Raw genomic sequence first — 21599 nt, 5'->3', positions numbered from 1 at the left:
GGGGGGGGGGGGGGGGGGGGTGTCTACGTGCCTCTCATGCCAATAGGCATCCTTCAACAATCACTGCAGGTCCAGCTTCTTACAGCAGCCTCCTGGGGAACAGAGCAATCATGGCCGCGAAAAGGCTCTAGACTGGATAGTCTGGATGGGATTTGGGGACTCTTTGTGTTTTGTTTTTTTTGTTTGTTTGTTTTTTCCCCGACCCTGTTAATTCTGGCCCGTGTGTGTGCGTGTCTGTGTGTGTGTGTGTGTGTGTGTGTGTGTGTGTGTGTGTGTGTGTGTGTGTGTGTGTGTATGTGTGTGAGTGTGTGGCTCTCTGTGTGTTTTCTGTGAGACTGAGGGAATGAAGTTCTGTGTACATGTGTTTATCTAGTAGAGCTGAAACAATAAGTCAGTTAATCACCAACTATTTTGATAATTGATTAATTTTCCGCATTACTCATTTTTTAAAGCAAACATAATGATTCACTGTGTGCAGCTTCTCAAATGTGAGGATTTTCTTCTTTTCTGTGGTGTGAGTGCATGAAGAACAATATATACAGTATGTGTATAGAATGTGTGCATATGCAGTAGGACTAATTGGTTACATTATAAAATGCCAGAAAACAGCATAAAATGACAATCACATCTTAAGGTTGCTTGTTTTGTTGGGCTAACAGTCAGTGGTTTAAAAACTCTAACTCTCAAAGGGCAGATTCTCACATTCAAGAAGCTGGAACCAGTAGAACAATTAATCGATTATCAAAATCGTTAATTTTCCAGTCAAGTCAGATTTATTTATATATATAACCCAAAATCACACATTTGCCCGAGAGGGCTTTACAATCTGCCTGGCATATGACACCCTCTGTCCTTAGATCCTCGATTCAGATGGCGTACACGGCCCAACCCCTCATGCCCCCTTCTCCCTCCCTCCCTCCCTCCAGAAAAAGTTTAACAGAAAGAAAAGGAAGAAACTTCAGTTTTCTCTCTAATCGATCAACTACCTAATCGTTTGAGCACTAACCCACACACGTCCCTTTTTTTTTTTTTTGTTGTTGTCTCTGTTCTCTTGCGGAGTGAGGTACAAAATAATACATTCTCCTCCTCACACTTGCGCACACAGACACCTCTGTACCTGTTAGACAGACTGAACACTTTGTAGTAGCCGGGGAGACAGGGAGGTGGGAGGGGAGGGAGGCTGGCAGTCTGGGAGAGTGGCAGCACCACTGATCATCTCTACGATTTCAAACTTAATTAACCTAAGCGCCGCGCCACACGTCCTCCGGCCCGTCAGCGGTGAGTGCCGGTTCACTATCACCTCTGAGATCTTCGGTGATGACAGGAGGAGAAAGACGAGGAGGAAAGGGGCGAGACGAGGCGGATGGGAACTTGTCTCACCAGCATCACATAACTTAACCAGTTATTAAATGATAATTCCAATTTGTCACAACTTAAGTCTGATGTTTGATATTTTTTATCCATCATTTGGATCTATTGTACCCACTGAAATAACAGCTGAGGTGTGGGAAGATGGAAGCATCACAACAACAAAGTCATATGGAGCAAAGAAAAAAACAGCAGTCACACAGTGAGACAGGTTGTAAACAGGCCAACGGGTTATTCAGAGGTAAATGGACAGGCCTGTAATGCTGGTAATAATCCCTCAATGCACAGGAAAGCGGTGTGCACAACTGCGGTAGTTCAAGCTGAACCAGTAAATCTGTCTGTAAACTGTGATGGATCTTTTGAGGCGACAGTTTAGGTGATAACTTTACTGTTTTCCATCATTGTCCGTGTGTGGAATAAGTTTGACTAATCTGGTTTACAACCTGTCGGTTTGTCTGTTTGAGGCTTGTTGCCTCACAGAATTTTCGTTTTTAGTGATGTTTATTTTCCTTCCTTGATTAAGCTGCCAATTATTTTCTTGGTTTCTTGGAGCCCAACTTGCTTGTTTTGTCTGACCAACACTCCAAAATCCAAAGATATTCCATTGACTATCAGAGAGGGGTAAGAAAAGCAGCAAATATTCACATTTGAGAGGCTGGAAGCAATTATTTTTTTTGGCATTTTTGCTTAAAAAAAAAACTAAAACTAATTGATTCTCAAAATGGTTGCCAAAAAATTTTCTGTTGATCAACAGTCCTTTCAGCTGTAGTAATGTTATCGCATTCCCATACAATAATTACCCCGCTGAGTACTTTGCGATTATTATGTATAGGAATAAAACCCAAGTTGTAATAAACAGTAATTATCCTTTAAGAGTTAAAACTGGAACCCAAACTGCCTGTGTGCATCTTTCCACCTCCTACTCGTCCACAGGCTCTTTTAAGCTTTCTAAGCATAATTCAAACGGAGCCCATAAATATAATTTTGCTGTTAACTAACTCCACCCTCAGCAGTTAGTAGCGCAACGAACCCAAAAGCAAAACCTCAGTTGCCCCCTGCTCGCTTGCTCCCCGGAGACCTGACTCAGACCGTCTGCCTTTCTGTCCGTCTGAGCTCTGAGAACGCGGAAGTGCAGACTCAACCATGTCCACAGTCAGAGGGGGAGGTTTGTGTACCCACAAGAGCCTGCGCTGAATTCCCACAACCAACTGCGAATTTAAAAATACCCCAGCTTTGCTGTTTCTCATGCAAAGAGGGAGAGAGCCAAGACAGAAGATTGATCGGTGACAGCGCTCTCGCTCTCTTTCAGTCTTTCTTTATTCTTTGCTCTCTGAGTTATTTTCTTCTTTGGCTTTTTCTTTCAGCCTACTGTAAAAAAAAAAAAAAAAAGAGAAAAAATATCTTCCTCATGTCTCCTTTCTCTCATCCTCTATCCTTCCCCTCTTTTCCTTTCCTCCGTCGTCTTGTCTGTCTCGCCATCTCATTTAAGTCAGTGACATTTGATGTGAAGTGGCTCGGGCCCGAGAGCTTACAGCCACTGACTCATAAAAACACACATGCGCGTGGAGGACTTGATGTGGAGGGAAAGGTCAGGCATACTCTCCCAGGGTCTAATCACCCACTCTCATTGAGTGGCTTGCTCACTCAGTCACACTTGATTGAGCGTGTGTATGTATGTGTGTGTGTGTGTGTGAGAAATGTGATCACGGGTGTAGCTTAGTTTGTGTATGTAGGCGAGTGACTGTGAGAGGGGATAGATTGTGCCTTGATGGCGGTGATTGGTGTGTGTGTGTGTGTGAAAGTGTGTTTATCAGAAAATGTGCATTCTTGACTTGTGAACATATGACTAGCAGATGACCGCTTTGGGTCAGGTGATACACATATACAAATGTGCATGCAAACACACACTCGCGCAATCCTCTTGCCCGAACATGTGGTGTAATCAGCGGCCTTGTCAGGGGAACTGTGGGGCTGTAACAGGCTCATTAACTTCTCCCTCAGCCTTTTTTAGAGAGGGAATTGGCCAAGACGAGTGGGCCACACTTCTCTCTATCCCCCTCTTAATACATCTATTCTCGGCTTAGTTTTTGCGATAAGTGATTGTGCACGTGTGTGCATGTATGCGTGACGTTCCTCTTTGCCTCAAACCTCCTACTCCTCCTCGCTCTTGTTTCTGTGCTTATTCCCTCATTAGTGAACTTCCAGTGCCCGCCCATCCTAGCTTAGTTTAGCGCAGGGCAGCAGGGATTAAGTATTAAAGAGCCTCAGCTGCTCTGGGGCTCCTGTAGCTCAGCGTTCGGCCACCGAGGCCTGATAATGGTGTTTGTTTAGCCATTAGTCAGGCCCTGCTTAGCAGCTCTCCCCCCTCCGGCTGCAGCAGCACTGATAGATGATGGATGAAGATTGTAAGGGTTGGCGGAAGGAGGGATGAGTGTTGTGGAGTGGTTTCGATAGCATCAAGAACATTTGGTGGAAGTGTGTGACACTAGGGATAAGTGATGGAGGTAGTCCAAGTAAATATGGCTTTTTATTAATATTTGTGAGAGAAGGAGGAAGTTAGAAGGTGCTCTTGTGTTACGAGTTGAGGTTTTGTGTCGAGGCATAAACACGTTTTATCACACTCTAGCCTTTCTGTGATTAGTTCTCGACGTCAGACTAATTAAAAAGTAGCCCAGTCTATTTCCTTCTGCATGACCGGCGGAAAGTACACCTTCTCACTGAAAGCTATTTAATTTTATGAGGTATTTTTTTGCAGCTAATTTAGCCATTACCTTTTAAGCTCCAAACGTGACCTTTTCTCCATATGCTGAGGAGAGCAGCCTAATCTTTGGGCGGTTACCTGAGAGCTGTTAGTCATTACCGAAAGCTGGAATCTTTCTGGGCCTCAGCCGGAGCTCGTATCCCCACCATCGCAAATCTCAGTCACCATCCACACTATGACTCATCTTGACAAGTGACAGGCACCTGCCAGCTCGCACAAAGGAACTATTGAGACTCAGTCAGTAACGTGTGTGAGATTGCCCTCCTTCTGTTTCTGTCTTTCTGTCTCTCGATCATTTCTTACCCCCCCCCCCCACCACCACCACCACCACCGACTTCTTTCCTACTTGTCTTACTCATTCAGCTCTTACAAGTCTGGACAGAACCAGGGAGATTTCATCTTTTCACAGCTTGTGTTCTATTCATGCACCACCTTACCTGTGTTTAAAGGAATAGTTTTCTGGGATTTCTGGGAACTGCCCTCTTATTTGCTTTCTGTCCAAGAGTGAGAATGCCACTTTCCTGACAACATGGAGCTACTGGTAACCAGGTTTCTAATCCTCTTTTTTTTTACTAGTACACATGAAAGTAACAGCAGAGTGGCTGGATGAAAGGAAAGATCATTACAGGGAGTGAGTGAACTAAAACGTAAACTAAGACAAAGTGTCCTCTAGAAGTCTAAATAAATTGGTTTCCACAGCTGACCCTTTGACTGTTTGTTGAATTCAGACACGTCCGTGCTGTGAGGAGAAGCTGTGCTCGGTCTGTCTGTCCTCTCGCCGCATCGTCCCTCTGCTCCATCAACTATCACTACATGCTTTAAAAATAAGCGCTGGGAAAGAAATCTGATCGCCGAACTGCTGCATGTATTTGGGAAGCAGGTTGCTACAGTGCATGTAGTAACTACATGCACCACAGTGCATGTAGTAACCGGCAGTTCTCCGATTTCCTAAGTAACCTGAGTTCCCTAAGCAACCTGGTTCCTCGAATGCATGAGAGAGGCTCACAAGAGAAGTGGCATTGATGTAGGTGCAGGGTTATTAAAAGAAACCAACAACAATAAGAAAAGTAACAGTTACACACTGACTCTAAATTACAGATTTTATTTCGTTTTTTTTAAGTTTTGATCCCAGTCTCTTTTTTCTCTGGTCAAAACTTTTTGACCTTTGGGTAAACATTAGGGCTTTTCTCTTTTTATCATCACAGTGAGGTTATAAAGTTTGATGCCATGCACAAAGACCAAAACCTGAGCTCACTGATGTATCTGGCAACCCAAGCTACAGCCAAAGATGTTGCATAGAAGTATGGAAAACATGGATAAAGGCTTGACAAATTGTAAACCGGATAAGCAAATTGTCGTTTGTGTCTGTTTGTGTACTGACTAAACAAATAAACAGTGTTGATTACGGAGCTTTGGAGGTGTTTGTGCCTATATATTTTTTTGTTGGTTTTTTTTTTCTGACAGAAGCGGGCTTGCTGTTTCTCCTCCATGCTTCCAGTGTTTATGCAAATCTAGGGTAAATGTGTCCTGACTCCAGCTCACTATCCTCCAGATTGGTATCACTCTTTTTTGCTCACTCTTGGAATGAAAGTAAACAGGCATATTTCCCAAAACCCTTTGACCTACCCCTCCAAGGCTGAACCCACTTTAAACACACGCTGGCTTCATCTCCTTGTCCACTGTTCATGTGAATTCCTGTAAGAGGGCAGGCGAGCAATCAGTCACCATAAGATCAGTATTCCCCTTGAAACCAAACGAAAGCTGGGCAGTGAGACTAAACCACATTACAAGATACCTTCATGGCTCATTGGCGTTTATGCTGGTGAAGTGAAATCATTATAACCAATAAGGTGTGTAATGGATTCTTTCCCAGCAGTCAGTCTGACTGGCTGACTTCTTAATTGTGGTTGCATGTGTGTTGGAACGTGAGTACGTGCTGGATGTAAGTGGAGGCTGGGTGTGCATGGGGAGCAGGGGATCGCTTCAGGGTGGTGTATGGATTAGAGAAGTTGCCTTCCAACCAGGGGAAGTGGGGATTTAAGTCTCTCTCTCTCTCTCTCTCTCTCTGTGTGTGTGTGTTGTGTGTGTGTGTGTGTGTGTGTGTGTGTGTGTGTGTGTGAGAGCAAGCATCCAACCTGCTGAAGTGTCCCTGAGCAAGACGCTGAATCATTACCTGTGCTTAAAGACGAGCCTGAACTGCGACAGGAGCAGTAACAGAGGGAAAAATCCCGGCAGGAATCAGTCAAAAAGAAATGAGAGTTATGGGTAGTGATGAAATGATACGTCAATGAATTGATTAGTTGGCAGAGGGAAACATTTATCAACATTTTTGATAATTGATCAATCAATCATTTGAGTCATTCATCAAGCTAAATTTCCATTTTTGCTGTGACAAGCTTCTCAAAGTGAAATTGTGTCACTGTTAATTGAGTAACTGCGGCTTTTGGGCTCAGAAAACCTCATTCTGGATTCTGTAAGCTCTTTTTGACTTAATAGAGTAAACAATTTATTTGCATCTCTAGTTGTGCGTGTGAGCAGCATTTTTCATATGCAGTCACAATGTTGGATATCAGATGCATATCTGCGAGTGGAGTTGTTTAGCGAGCTTGTGTATGCATGCCTGCCCCTGCAACTGTTTGTGTGTATTAGCAACCGTCTGGCTGTGGCGTTCATGTCAGAGGAGCCATTGGCTCCTGAAAGTAGCTCTTTTCCGCCAGGCCAGACCGTTTAATCAGGTTCCCCACATCCGCCAGCTGTGTCCACACAGCAAACAACCACTCTGTCCCGCTGGAGAGCTGCAACATCCAGCTGGGGGGTGGAGGCGGGGGGTGGGGATGGGGGAGGCCAGTTAGCATTGGGAGATTAGCCCAAGCTGCTGCTGCCCAGACAGAGAGAGGTTGCATTTGTGTGTTTGTTTGAGAGGCAAACAGAGATTGAGAGATTACAAGAGACAGTGAGGTCGGCTGCTGAGAAAGGTATAAGGCAGAAAAGTCTAGTAGTGAGTGTGCCTGTGTGTGTGTATCTCCGCACAAAAATATAAATGTGTGCTCTGCTCAAGTAGTTTGTGTGTGTGTGTGCCTGTGGTTTTGTGCTCTCGCTGCTCAAGTGTCCAGCTGGCAGAGGGGAGATAGCAGGAGCCTTGAAAATGGTGACGGAGCGGTAAACAGACACACAAACAGCCTATCACTCCTAATGAGGAAAAGTGCTGCGCCTAAAAGGATGGTGTGTGTGTGTGTCTGTGTCTATGTGTGTGTGTCTGTGTGTGTGTTCTGGGGGGAGGGTTGGGGGTTTTACACTCGCACCTCCTGACTCGTGGTCATACATCACAACAGACAAACATACACAAGAGGGCAGACATACGTGGGCGCGCAGGAGAAACACAAGCACACATACAGGTGTGAGAAGTGAAACACACTCACTCACACACACACACATAGACACAATGTAACTGGAGAGCAAAGTCAGATTCACACTCTCCTTGGGTCATGGGCCAACTTTAAAGGTGTTAGCATATTCAGGCCAGAGCAGCTGGATCTCACTGAAATGGACCAGGCCCATCAATCCCCTGCCCGTGCCTGTTGCCCTGAATACAATGGCTGGGCTGGCTGCTTTGGTGAGCGTGGTTCTCCCAGTCAGTCAAATTGAAATAAATGAACTGCCAACCCTGACGGCAGGGTAATTGTTCATATGGAAATTGGATTGCCGTCGTCACACCAGTCCCCCCATTGCAACTCATGAAACAATTTCACTGTAAGGATGCGAAAAGAGCGCATGCATGTCAAAAAAAAAAAAAAAGAAAAAAAGGGGAAAAAAAGGCGAGATGGGAGACATGCAGAGAAAGAAAGAGTTCTCCACACTCTCCCACTTCATGTTTCAACCGTAACAATGCCGCTTGTTCTGCCTATCCTTTTCCTCGATGGCAGCGGGAAAGTAAAGGACAGGGATCCACCCCTCGTTTCCGGCTCCTTGTATGGCTCCTAACCCACGTTGTCATGTTGCCTTGTATACGCTTTATCAGGCCTTATTCAGCTACAATCCTCGCTGCGAGAGACACGGGAAGATTTGCTTTATAGCATTGACTCCTCGCTCACCTCTCCTTCCCCGCACTACGCCCAGCCCCGAGGCCTCTGGGGACATGCGAGTGATTTAATAGCGGTTCACTTTTATCAGTATGTAACACTGAAAGCGGCTTCAATGTGAAGACACCCCCCACATCCATGTCAGACCCTGGCATCTGTCAAAGCCAGTTCTCCGATAAAGAAAGTGCTGAATATGAATGATCCCAGTATGGGGTGATATCCTATTATGTTTTCGGGGTAGGGTGTCTGTTTCTGTTTTATTTATTATACCAGTTTCCGTTCGGGATCTATTTTAATGAGTGAGAGGAACACTCATGCTGGTTTAGAACTTGCCAGGTCAGCAGTTGCACAAGTGTTTGTGTGTGTGTGATCTAATCATTAGACACACATTCCACTCGCCTACCGTTTTCCCCCTGATCTCTCGCTCCCTCGCGCAGACTTCCTCCTGGCCGGTGTCGTCCTAGAAGAGCGGGGTGCGGGGACGTTGCGTGGCAAGAGGATTGGTCGAGAGGCATGCGGACTGCCATGCTGGGATCTAGTGGCCCCGTGTCAAAGAAACACAGCGTGGCAGTTCGAAGAGAAGAGTGTGGCTTTGCGGTCGGACTGGGATTACCTTGTCAGCACTTCAAACTGCGCTGGTGCACGTATTGTTGTGTGCTTATGTATCACTAAGCCTATGAACATGTGTGTGTTTGTGTGTACACCTGCCATTTTTCAATTAGCTTACATTTTCCTCTGCTGAGAGCCGCTCCTCCTGTCCAGACATGTCCTAAATTGTGGAGGGAGGGTGAAAGAGATGGCGCTGTAGTTGTCAACAAAAGGAGTGTGTGCCTGTGTGTGATGAGTAGTGAGCTAACAAAGGGATCCACCTTCATGTGCTACTATCAAGTCTGTGCATGTAGTACCTCAACAGTTTTTCCTTTAATGTTTATTCTCCCTCCAAGCAAAGAATCTAGAGGTGGAAATTACAACTCACCGAATCCAATCATGACTATACATTTTGTTCACTTCTCTTCAAAGCTCAATGATCATTTCATCGTCAATAATTCCACTATGTTCTGCACGGATTCTGACATCTTCGCTTCAGTAGTAGGTTCGGTCTGTTGCATCTTAAAGCTGTTGTGTTCAATTCAACAGATCGCAACACAAGACCTGCACAAGCACAGTCTGAGATTTCATTCTGATGCATGTATAGTAATACAACATGTCAGAATAGAACAATGAGAATAGAGCATTGGGGATAGAAACAACATAGTCCTGGACTTATTTCCAATCTCTGTCCCTGGTGTTTACACAGGCCACAAATCTTTATTAAGACAGAGACAAGCTTTCAGTTGGACCGTATGCAATAACATCTTAATATTTCTTATTCTAAACCTCTCTGACTTTTTTGGCAAACTGCAACAGCGGGGCCAGCCCTATAAGCACAAATGTCCCTGACTGACTGAGTGATCGTATTTGCACCATTGCTCGACCAAATGGAGTTTCCCCATTGGCAATTGCTCTTTCAAAATGATTTGGTGCAAACAGGTTTGCATTTGTCTCTACATTAGGAGACTTTTTTTTTCCAAACAAGACTAGGTATAAACGTCTGTGGCTTCTAACTTTCTCTCTGAGGGATCCTTTTACAAGTAAATATAGCCAAAATCCCAGCAGAGTCTTTGTCTTTACATCATACTTCTTTACAAAACATGTAAATGAAAACACATTTATTTGGCCATTTGGCTGTATTAAAATACAGTATATGTAGCACAGAGAATAGGAGAGAAGCAAACAGATGCAGGGCTGAAAGCAGCTGACTCTAGGCAGAATGCAAATACGACGCCATGATGTCTGTTGTTTACAGTTTTCAACTACTTCCTCAATTGCGCACATTGACCATAAGCAGTCCAGCCATATACTAGGGTTAAATCGCTCATTTTAGCCCCTGTCCCCTGTTTGTAAGGAGCCGCGTTGAAAAGGAAAAACAATCTGTACATGACTCATAAGACATTTCTCATACATACAAATCTGTTAGTGTGAGTGGGTCTTGTGTGAGGCACAGTGTCTGACATTAAGATGTTAAAAACATGAGAACAAAGAAGTAGAAAGCTGCAGCAAAAGGAACAAATAATCTCATTTTACCAATTACTGTAGGTCTAAAGCTACTCGCTATATTTGAAACGGAGTTCTCACGTCATTATCATTTCTGTTGCTTTTTCGCTGTCTTTTAATAAACTTTTGAAAAGGAAGTAACATATTGTTCATCACGGCTGAGCTAACAATGACGCTCTGATTCCTCTGTGAGGGGAGCTCTGCTGCCACAAGCTCCTAATTCAGTCAGTGACGGTGTGAATTCAGGTTAGACACTTCAGTTTAAAGATTCATCGTTAAACAAAATATTAGCTTGTTATAGTAACTATGAAGTGAAATGTGAGAAGAGCAATTAGTAGTGATTTCTAATTCAATCCAACCATTCAGTCGTTCATACAGTCGAGCAGTTTTTTTAATTCAACAATTGTGCCTTTCACCGATTCACATTTTTCAGATGTGCCAGCTTCATTAGCACATGATGCGTTTCATTATTATTTATCCCAGGCCATTGGAGGCTTCATTAGCTGCAAGCTGATGCAGCACACAGCCTCTAAATTTAGCATCTTTTTATTTATTCAGAATAGCCACGTGCCGGATGGTATGCCCATTTGCCGTGTTCTCTCACAGCAGCTTAGAGGCATGTTGGGAAAAGAGAGGTGGGCTGGTCTGGGGAGAAATGGGCCTCATTCCACCTGTGTCACCCCCGCCAGACGTCTACCTCTCTTCAGCTCTTTGAAGCCTCTTTAATTCCAGCGTTCAGGATTAAACCCATGAAAAAAGGATGAAAAGTGATAGAGCGACAGAAGGAGACGTCCTAGGAGAGAACCGGCTCCTTTGAAATATGTTAAGAATTTAGTTTGCACTGACCCACAATGCAGCATCTGAGGGAAATTTGTGTGACACCTTTTTTTTTTTTTCTCTGAGCAGGGGCTTGCTATAGGATTTGCATGAATAGGAAAAGGACTCTTTGAAGTCATGGATGTAAGTGGAACTGGAGTTTTCTGAAACCTAAATGAGCGCCCCGAGACAATTGTCCTTGCATTGTAAATTGCAGTCTGAGAAAGTTGCTTTGTCACAGCACGTTTGATTAGGAGTCAGAGGAATCAAGTGATTTTTCTGTCACAGAAACCATTGACATAATCCACCTTTTGTGAAGTCTCTCTGTGTGGTCTGTATCACAGCAGAGGGAATTGATAGAAATGTGGATATTACAGTGTTTAGTGGATGGCACACAATGGAAATACATTCAGTGAGGGAGTCATGCTTCAATTACTGTCAATATTTACAATCACACTCAATATTTAGACAGCACGGTTTTTCCTTGTGTGCAAAACCAAAAAATAATTCAGCAGCATTAAACAAACAGCTGCTGTTTAATTTCCAATGTTGTGTAGATGCACAGACTTACTCTAGTTTTAATTGGTATCTACAGGATCCGCCGGTGAAGTTACAAAACACTGGATGTTCCTATCAGGTGTTTCCACAAACAGAAAGAATGCACATCAAAGGTCATGACTGCCTGAACCTGTTTAACCATCAACAGACTGACAAAAAAGCAGCTTGTAGTGAGCAAACGCAGCCCAGCTGTTGAAGTATACTGACATCAGGTGGGCTTTAAAATGTGACAAAATGCCTACATGTTGAGAAGTAGTGGTAATAAAATCTGCATTTATATACTGTAGCACTTCATTAAATCACCGAAAATGAGATAAACAGACAGAGGTAGAAAATTTGAGGAGAGAAACAAAACTGGTTTAATTAATGAAGGAAGGAAGAAGGATAGACACAGGTCATTGCTACTGACACCCAAAAGTTCACATGCACAGTGCACTCTGGAAATGTCAAATAATGATCGTAAAAATGACACGTGTCTGTTATCACAAGCAGTGCATTCATGCGATCAGTTTATTGAGGCTTAAATTGATTTTTTTTGGAGGGGGGGGGTTTGTCATTCAGTACAAAGTCATCTGTATTCCAGCTCTGACGTCCTTCAAATTGTTGCCAAAAGCCAGTGAGGAGTGAGGCTTTATGAAGCTCACTTTTACAGAGAAAACTTTTATTATTTCATTTATTTCTGTGATCATTTTTAAAGCCGGTTTTCAGTGTCTGTCTGTGAACATTTTGAAATTTGCCACCACTCTCTGTCTCTGCAGCTTGACTGTGTTTAGCTTATGTTGTCAACATTTCGAGGCAGCAAAAGCCGTTTTGCAGCTTGTGCAGTTTTTGTGACGCTCGCTTGAAGAGTCAAACATAAAAGTGAGTTATTGTGGCGCCTCTTAAAGCTGACACATGCTTGTAATTGTCAGTTCAACTTTGCCAGTGGAAATGTTTTTGTAATTGAAGTTTTGTTACTTTGGAGCTGAAATTATTGTTCATATGATGTTCCTTTTATTTTGTCCACCAAAACCCCTCAAGGTTTTTTTTTATTTTTTTTTTTAGTCTGTTCCTCTTAGTTAAGTCTTGACAAAAGGCTGAGTGCCCCTCCATCTTAATTAAAGCTGTAGGAAACCAACCACACACAATTCTGTCCTGAGTAAGCACAGACCGGGATTTTATTGCACCATTTCAGTTTTAATGGAAATATTTAAGGCTATGGATTGAAAAGGGCACAATACATTTACGCAGTGAAATGGGTGAGGAGGGGGAGAAGGACTGAGGTAGTAAAAGGGGGGGGGGGTGGACATAAAATCATCAAACTTAGCACTGGGCACTTGGGGGTTGCCAGTGAAATTAACACAGTCCCCCCCAGGGCAAATGTCTAATCAGTGCCCCCCACACACACTTAGTCCAGCGAGGGAAGGCAGGTTAACATCATAAAACATAGTTTTGGCAAACGACTCCCCGTTAGTTTCATCAGGGGTTTTCAATTTGACAAATATGCCTGTGGACTTGACTCGCAAGGTGAAACGAGAGGGAGGATGCTATTGAGAGTGTGTGAGCGTGAAACCGCATCCAGAACGTAGATGCACATTTGCTGTGTGGGCAATAGCTGTTTCGAAGCCACCTGCAGTTCCATATTTACCACTGCCTGGGCAAACAGCAGCGAGCGAGGGCTCCACAGACACCTGCTGTTGGCCGGGACACGATGCTGTCTGTATTTTACAGGGATATTGTGTGATCATGTTTCCGGAGACAAAACGGTGTACTTCCTGAGCACATTGTGCTAGGAGGTGTTGTTGAAGCAAAGTGCAAATGAAGTTGGAACAGATCCAGGCTTTTTAAATAGGCTTTTACTGTGTTATTCTTTGAAATCTCGCTCTTGGCCTTAATCTTTCTTTACCCCCACTCAGAACAGTTTTATTTTTCACCAGTGATCATTTCTGATATTAAGTCAATTAAGTCCAAAATAACACACCCTTTATAGAACTGGAGCAGAGAGCTGAGTCATACACAAACAACTGCACTGTGCACTGTTAGCTCAAGGCAGTTTTTAAAATAGTTTTACCCTAATACCCTAAATCTATATCTTGATATGCTTCATAAATAGTACTCTTGAGGGGGCAGTTAACCCAAATGACAAAGAAGAAACATTTTTTCTCCATTTACTCCTGTTGATTTGTAGCCATGCTGATAAATGGGATTTATATTTGAAACGATGCCATTTATTCTGTGGAATCTACAGACGTCGCCATGAACAAAGAAAACGTGTCTGTTAGTTATTCAGATCGACTGAAATGCTTTTTCTGGAGGGAGAAGTTGATTTTGCATTTTTACACACTGCAAACAAAATTGAATTTTCCTCAGAAGGACTGGAGTGGCTGGAGAAATTTCTGACAGATATCTCAAAACCTTGCCTGATCAAATCAAAATTATCTGCATGGCTACATGCTACAAGAGGCAGCTAAGAAAAGATGTTTAGTTTTAAATTCAGTGAAGCAGCCCCTTGAAAGGAATAGTTGGGAAATATGTTTTTTTCACTTTCACACATGAGAATTTGAAGAGAAGATCCATATCACTCTCATATCTGCACGGTTATATATAAAAAGACCAAAATCCACCTGCTAACACCTAAATCTCACTAATGCATGTTGTATCTTTGTTTAATCTGTACAAAAATCAAAGCGAGAAAGAGCTAAGCTAAGCTATCCCTCTCCTGAGTCCAGCTTCATATTTAGCGTGCAGACATGAGGGTGGCATTGATCTTCTAATCTAACTCTCAGCGAGAACTGGAATAAGTGCATTTCCCAAAATCAAACTGTTGCTTTAAAACTTGTGATTGTATCAATAACATGAATGCAGACTTCATACACAATGACCATTATAGTAGATACATGTGTTTGTGTTCGTTTGTAGGGGTGGATGTTAATCGCACACCAACCCTTCTGTTGAAGTCTTGTGTTGTCTATAGTTTATGTATATTTCAATTTGCATTTAACTTCACTGACAATAAAACATCTCTCCCTTTCTTTTCTCTACAGAGATGGCAAGCTGGGTCTCCCTCCTCCTCTTCCTCTTCTGCCAGTCGATCATACGAGCCCAGGAGGAGAGCAGCAACATCCCCATCCTGGAGTTCACCACGGAGACCCCCATCAACAATGTGGTCCAGGACCCACAGACTGGTCGCATCTACCTGGGAGCGGTCAACACCATCTTCCAGCTGGGGCCGTCGCTCCGCCTGGAAGCTCGTGCCGAGACGGGCCCCAAAGAGGACGCCCGGACCTGTACTCCTCCTGCTTCGGCCTGCCAGGACACGAAGCTCATGCCCAATCTCAACAAGCTTCTCCTGGTCCACCCGTCCAACGGTTCACTTATAGTCTGCGGCAGCCGCTATCGAGGCATCTGCTCGCTCCTGAACCTGACCAACGTGGAACAGCAGATGTATTACAGTGACAGCAAAGGAGAGAGGACTTACGTGGCTAGCATAGAGGATAACGTCAACGTTGTGGGCGTCATGTCCACCTACGCAAAAGATGGGCAGAACTTCAATGTGTTTCTTGTTGGGAAGGGCTATGGAAGCCTGGACAGTACAAAACTCATCAGCACACGAATCCTTCAGGACCTCCGGGACTGGGTTGTGTTTGAGAGCATCATCGAGGCATCTACGGTACAGACGACACCATTTGTTCCCAAGTACCTGCACGACTTCCGCCATGCCTTCAAAGAGAATGGGTTTGTTTATTTCCTGTTTTCGCGGACACTCGATGGTACGGATAATAAAAACTTTACCTTTGTGTCTCGTCTTTGCGAAGACGACCATCACTACTATTCCCACACAGAGCTCCAGTTAAACTGTGGTCTAAATAACCGATACAACAAAGTGCAAGCCGCTTATGTGGCTTCTCCAGGAAAAGATTTGGAGCGGGTCATGGCTGAACCAGGTATGTATGGGCATGCTGACTCCCCGACCAAAGTTCTGTTCATGGTGGCGAGTCCAGATGACAACGAAAATGAGTCTGCCCTCTGCATGTACCCGCTCAAGTCCATCAACGAGCGGCTGGTGGATATCATCAGCGCCTGCTACAGTGATTCAGGGAGGATTTCCGGGTTTCCCGCTGTGGACATCCCCTACTCATCTAAAACTGAGGAATTCTGCACGTCAAAAATTGCAGTAAGTGCTTCTTTTGTGTCAGCTGATGGAAGTTTTGAAGAAAAAAAAATCTGTTTGAAATAAATGGGAGCACGTTAAGAAGAATTCCCTTTGCTACCATCAATAATGCACAGATGTGACTGTTTACTTTAATGTCTCAGTGTTTACTCTGTTCTGCAGATCCTTTGCATTGTCCTGTCTAAATCTGTCTCTGCCTCATACATTTTCTATCTCTCCATATCTCTTTTCCCAATTCCCTCAACTCATCCAGAATAACATTATATTGAAGTGGTAGGAAGATGGAGGCCCATGGGCTAAATATGGGCCTGTAGGAAAAATATTTAGCCCTGTAATGGAGGCTCAAGTCCAAATCTTTTATACATTTTTCACAAATCTACTGTAGATGACACTTTAAATACAAGGCCCATGTAAATAAATAATATAGTACTTCAAATTGTTGTATAAATACATTTTATTCTAATATAAATGAAATGAAATTACAGAATGAAACTAATTACCGAAAGCTAATAATAGGCTTCATTTACATGTAGCTTATTTAGCAGAGTATCTACAACATTCCTAATGGATTTGATTCCCACATATTCCCTCTCTTACCGCTTTCAAGTAAAGGACACACAATGCGCAATCAATATTTTGTTCCTCATTTTCTCTTTGCAGAAGGATACGTTGGAAAACTTCAAGTGTGGTGCGGACTTTCTGCCTTCCCCTCTGGCCAGTAAGCCGAAGTACGCCTTAAACGGAAATGCAGTGTTGACCATGTCGGGCCTTCTGACCTCTGTGGCTATCGCTGTGGAGAATGATCACACCATCGCCTTCTTGGGGAACAACCAGGGAGAGGTCTTCAAGGTAGAGTTGTCATGTGACCTGTTGATCATCTTTTGCTTTAAGCTTTTACCCAAAGGAAGGAGAATTGGGGGGGAAATAACCTCATATCAGACGGTGCTACTTCTTTTTTTCTGTCCAGGTACATCTGACCGCGGACCCATATGTGTACAGCAAGATTCCTGGCGCCACCACTGGGGAGAAGGTCAACAAGAACATTTTCTTTGACCTCAGTAACAGCCACCTGTACATTACCACTGAGAAAAAGGTGTGTATGCCGGGGTCCTGGTTCACGCACAGTACTCTGTGTAGGTCACCAGTTCGCAACAGAACTTGGAGCCTAAAAAAAAAAAGATGCTTTTGGTTTGCAGTTAACACACGCAAAGTGTGAGTTAAACAGAAACTAGTATACCGCCCTTGGAGAGCTGCATGGAAGCGTATCTCTTCATCAGATACTAGTTGACATAGATAACTGAAAAACTCAACCGAAATGGATCCTGTGTAGACTTGCTTCTTCATTAGGTCCCCTCTGCTATCTCAATGACGCAGGAAAAGTGTGTTCGTCACACACACACTGTCTAACTAGTTCTTACCACAAAGGAATATGATATACAGTATTTCCGTCTGTCTGACAGTTGAACTAGATGACTCAAGTTTTTGTAGATGCCCTTGCCACACACAATATGACAAAAACATAAATATTTCATGCTGTAAATAAACTATTTATGGTGCAGGGTACAATCAGTGGAGGAAGAGCTACTCGATATTTTAGTTTAAGTAAAAGCAGATACACCAAAATGTAAAAATACTCCATGACAAATAAAGGTCTGCACTGAAAATTATTATATAAGTATTATCAGCAAAAGTTCTTAGGTATCAAAGGTATGAGTCCTCATAATGGAGAACTGCCCCTTTCAGAATGTTACATCATTAAATACATTACATAACTTGAACTATTTTAAGATGATTGTACCATACGGAGCCTGGTAATAAGACTGAATTGCAATTTCATATCACTTCATTCAGTCTATTTGAATCACTGAATAATGGGCTGATGTGGGCAGTGATTCAGAGGTCTGGAACGAGGCTAGATCACCATCATATAAGTAGGTTTGGATGACGGATCACCCGGTCTTGGAAATTCTTGGTCTTGGGGGGGGGGGGGTGGTTCTGAAGTGATTCAACTCTCCGACAAGCAGTTCTGAAGTTACTTTCCACCCCTGGGTACAGTAAACATTTAGCATGTAGATGGAGGGAATTGTTTTAGTGATTAAACACGGGGAGCAGACATGAGGGACCCTGGGCTGCGACAGAACTTGTTTTATTCTCATTCTGCACACCGGCAACAAACCAAGGAACATTTCCATTTAAAAAGCTTTGTATTCTGTGCTGTGTCTTCTCTAAGTTGCACTGTTAGATCATATTTCATGTCGTAATGCTCCAGATTACCAAGGTGCCAGTGCAGACGTGCCTCCAAAAGAAAGACTGCCAATCATGCGTGGAACTGAGGGACCCTTACTGTGGCTGGTGTGTCCTGGAGGGCAGGTGAGGGCCGAGCATACACACTCATGCATGCACTTATAAATGCACGCACACAGCGACAGACTAACACAAACACCCACACTTGCAATTCCATCTGTAAAACACAGCAGGGTATTTGTTCAGTGTTTTATTGCAGACACTTTTAGTACCCCCTGGTGTTTATATTCCATCTCCTGTTGTCCGTGCAGCCGTAAGGAATTAAAGCTGTTTGTCAGCCTCATGCAGCGAAGGCAGTCTATGCAATTTACTCTCATCAGCCTATATTTATCAGGGTCTGGAGGGTAGAGGGAGCGTTATGTGTCATGTATTTTACTGAGATGTGATCATGAACAGGGAAAAAAGCAGAAAAACAGTTGTGTCCCTACGGGAGCTGTTGATACTCTGTACTTTACCTAGCATTACATTTTTAGCAATTATTTGATCAGCCGATTAGTAAACTGACAGAAAATTAATCAATTCAGTGATTATTTAACTTTTAAGCAAAACATTTGGTGGTTGCAGCTTCTCAAATGTGATATTTCTGCTGTTTTTCTTTGTCTGACTTGACAGTGATCTGAATATATCTGGGTTTTGTAGCTGTTAGTCGGATAAAATTACATATTTTTCTGTTTTCTGATGTTTCATAGATAAGAGGAATAATCCATGAATCAAGAAAATAAATGTCAGATTGAACCATAAAAAAAAAAGTCATTATTAGCTGAAGCTGTACTTATTTTTGCTTTTTTGCTTTTCTCTCCGTACTGCCACCTCTTGAAAACAAGTTAATCCAAATTATTTTCTTCTCAAATCTGCTACATTATATTGAGTTGTCCTGTTTGTTTGCACATTATGAAGACGTGTGACAAGACGGGAGTATTATTATGTTGTATTCCCCTGGAGTGTGTTTAGTTTGTGTTTAGTGTGTTTCACCTGAGTGATGATGACAAAAAAATGAATGAAATCTGAACCTGTATTAACATTTTAGATTATGTGTGTATGTATGTGTTCTATCTTTCCTATGCAATATGTTGTAGTTATGAAAGTGTGTAATTACAGTATTTTTTATATCAAATTATATTGCACACTGTCAAATGTTTTAACTAGCAAACAAAAATGTTCATCATTGATTAATCTGGCAGGTGTTTCTCTGATTTGACAATTCAAGCCTAAGCCCCATTCTGGCGTGATCATAGTGCTCGTTTTCCTCAACCTGCCATCCAAAACCAAAACAAATATTCAGCTTCCTATCATATAAGACAAATAAATGCAGTAAGAGAGTTGAGAAGCTGGAATAAGGGAATGTTTTGCATTTTTGCTATAAAAAAAGACCCAAACAATCGATCGATTTTTGAATATGATAGCTTTAAATTCCATACGATTGACACTTTGCTGTGAAACCATCTGCCCATGAAGCCATTTAAGGTTTTACATATCTATACAGAACTTTATTTTGAAAATTTGAACAGGCCCTGCTTGAAGTCAGTTGGGCATGTGCTTGTTGTGCACAACAGCACATTGAAAATCTGTCCATAGGCTTTGTTTTTTGAGGCCTTGTGAAAGTGTTTAGGGGATGTGGAGCAGAGACTGATGGGAGTTGTTCATCCTTCGTCTGAAGGTGTACCAGGAGGTCTGAGTGCCGACGGGCAGAGGAGAAGAATGGCTGGCTGTGGAGCCCCAGGCAGCAGTGTGTCAAGATTGTCTCCTTCAATCCCCCGAACCTTTCCTGTAAAAAGACTCAGAAGGTACAGTGCCGCTTCTCTTCTCACTCGTTCTCGTTCACTCTCTCCCTTTGTTCTCTGAACCTCTTTCTGTCTCTCGCTCTGCAGTACACAGCCCCACTTACATGCACACCACACAAACATGCACCGCCTGAGTAATAAACTGTTTCCATTGTGAATCAAAAGCCCCGGCACTGGGTCTTCCTACTCTGTATTGATCCATCCAAAAAACTCCAAGCTGGCTTATTATAACTGACCTGGTTGATTGTGCTCACAGCCTGAAGATGGAGAGCCTCTCCTCCCAACAGCGCCTTCTCTCTCACGTTGTTTTTTTCATTCCTCTGCTTTCTGGCTACTTTTCTGTCCCTCCCTCTCTGACTCACTCTTGTATTTCCATCAACAGCACCTCTCCTCCTTGCTCATTTTCAGTCAATCTCCAGCTTTTCAAAAAGAAACAGTTCCTCTATTGTAACTTCGGTTGAATTATATGAATTATTATTGAATTATAGACCAAGCAGAGAAATAGTTTAATGCTAACTAATGTTATTCAGCAAAACTGATGATAAACTTCAATGCTTTCAATGAAAAACTCAATGCAATCAGCGGTTTACACTGTTCTGCATATTTTTTTTCTGTCCAGGTGAAGATCAACATCCCCTCCCTGCCCACCATCGGTCTCTCTGACCGCCTGCACTGCACCATCGAGTCTTTCCGGAGCGAAGGCACCATGTCTGATTCCAGTCAGGTCTCCTGCGATCTGCCCCACCCCTCACTCATACCACAAACACCTGAGGACCAAGGTTTGTCCTTTATGATTAACCTACCCTCTTTTAACACATTAACACAAGGCAAATGTCTGCTCTTCTCCATTATAACTAATGCTGCATTACCAACTAGGCAAACTGGGAAAGTGCCCCGGTCCTAGAGACTCTGAGGGGCCCGAAAAGAGCCCCAGGTTGACCCCATGCTGGTTGTTTTTGGTAATTTGATTTATTGCAGATTTGTTAGGAAATTTGCATCACAAAATTACATTATCGACAAAGAATTTACTGATGACTTCTTGTAAAGGTGCCCTGTCTCCAAATCTAGTTTTAGGAACTTTTATTATTATTATTATTATTATTATTATTATTATTATTATAACTCAATATAATATAATATTATTCCAGCATAGGAGTCAGTTTTTCCATGTGTTTGTTGTTTTTCGTTTTTTTGCAGTGGTGGGCCATTTTCTATTAAACAAAGACCATGAATTTATGACATAAAACATTAAGCTTTTTGGGAACAGAGCAGAGGAGCATTCCCCCCCCCCCCAACAACAAATGCCATATATTTACTGAGTCAGGCTGTTGTTTCCCCAGTCAATCACAAGAAGAGATGTGTCAGTATCAAAGTGGCTTTCCACCTCAGCTAAACAATTTCCTGGGAGGACTGGTTGCTCTAGATTTAACGGGTACCTGAAGCTGACACAATACTCCGTAACAGGTTCATTCAGTGATTATTATAACTTTTTGAATTAATACATGAATACATGACTTATTATAAAGACATTTGAGGTCATGTTGAATTATTTACAGGTCATGTTTTATGTATCAGTCTTCAAATACACAAATGACATCTTGAACTGGATGTCTTGGATATTCAGACTCCTTCCCAAAGACATCATCTCCCACCCATAAATGTGTAAAACTTGTACATCCCCCCCACCC

General features: G+C 42.9%; 1 protein-coding gene across 1 annotated transcript in view; it reads left to right on the top strand.

Moving 5' to 3' along the window:
• The window catches only part of plxnb2b (plexin b2b), a 125648-nt gene that overhangs the window by 65823 nt on the left and 38226 nt on the right, over positions 1–21599 (top strand). The window contains exons 3-8 of the mRNA XM_023400279.2: positions 14700–15829; positions 16487–16675; positions 16794–16919; positions 18096–18196; positions 19788–19914; positions 20531–20690. Coding sequence (XP_023256047.1) covers positions 14702–15829; positions 16487–16675; positions 16794–16919; positions 18096–18196; positions 19788–19914; positions 20531–20690 — 1831 coding nt within the window. The 5' untranslated portion in view covers positions 14700–14701. The remainder of the gene's footprint in view (positions 1–14699; positions 15830–16486; positions 16676–16793; positions 16920–18095; positions 18197–19787; positions 19915–20530; positions 20691–21599) is intronic.

The sequence above is a fragment of the Seriola lalandi genome, unplaced genomic scaffold (assembly GCF_002814215.2).
Source record: "Seriola lalandi dorsalis isolate HSWRI2012SDOR001 ecotype SW California unplaced genomic scaffold, Sedor1 jcf7180002052274, whole genome shotgun sequence".
Classification (NCBI taxonomy): domain Eukaryota; kingdom Metazoa; phylum Chordata; class Actinopteri; order Carangiformes; family Carangidae; genus Seriola; species Seriola lalandi.
Note: the sequence above shows the minus strand (reverse complement) of the source record. Positions and strands in the feature narration are given on the sequence as shown.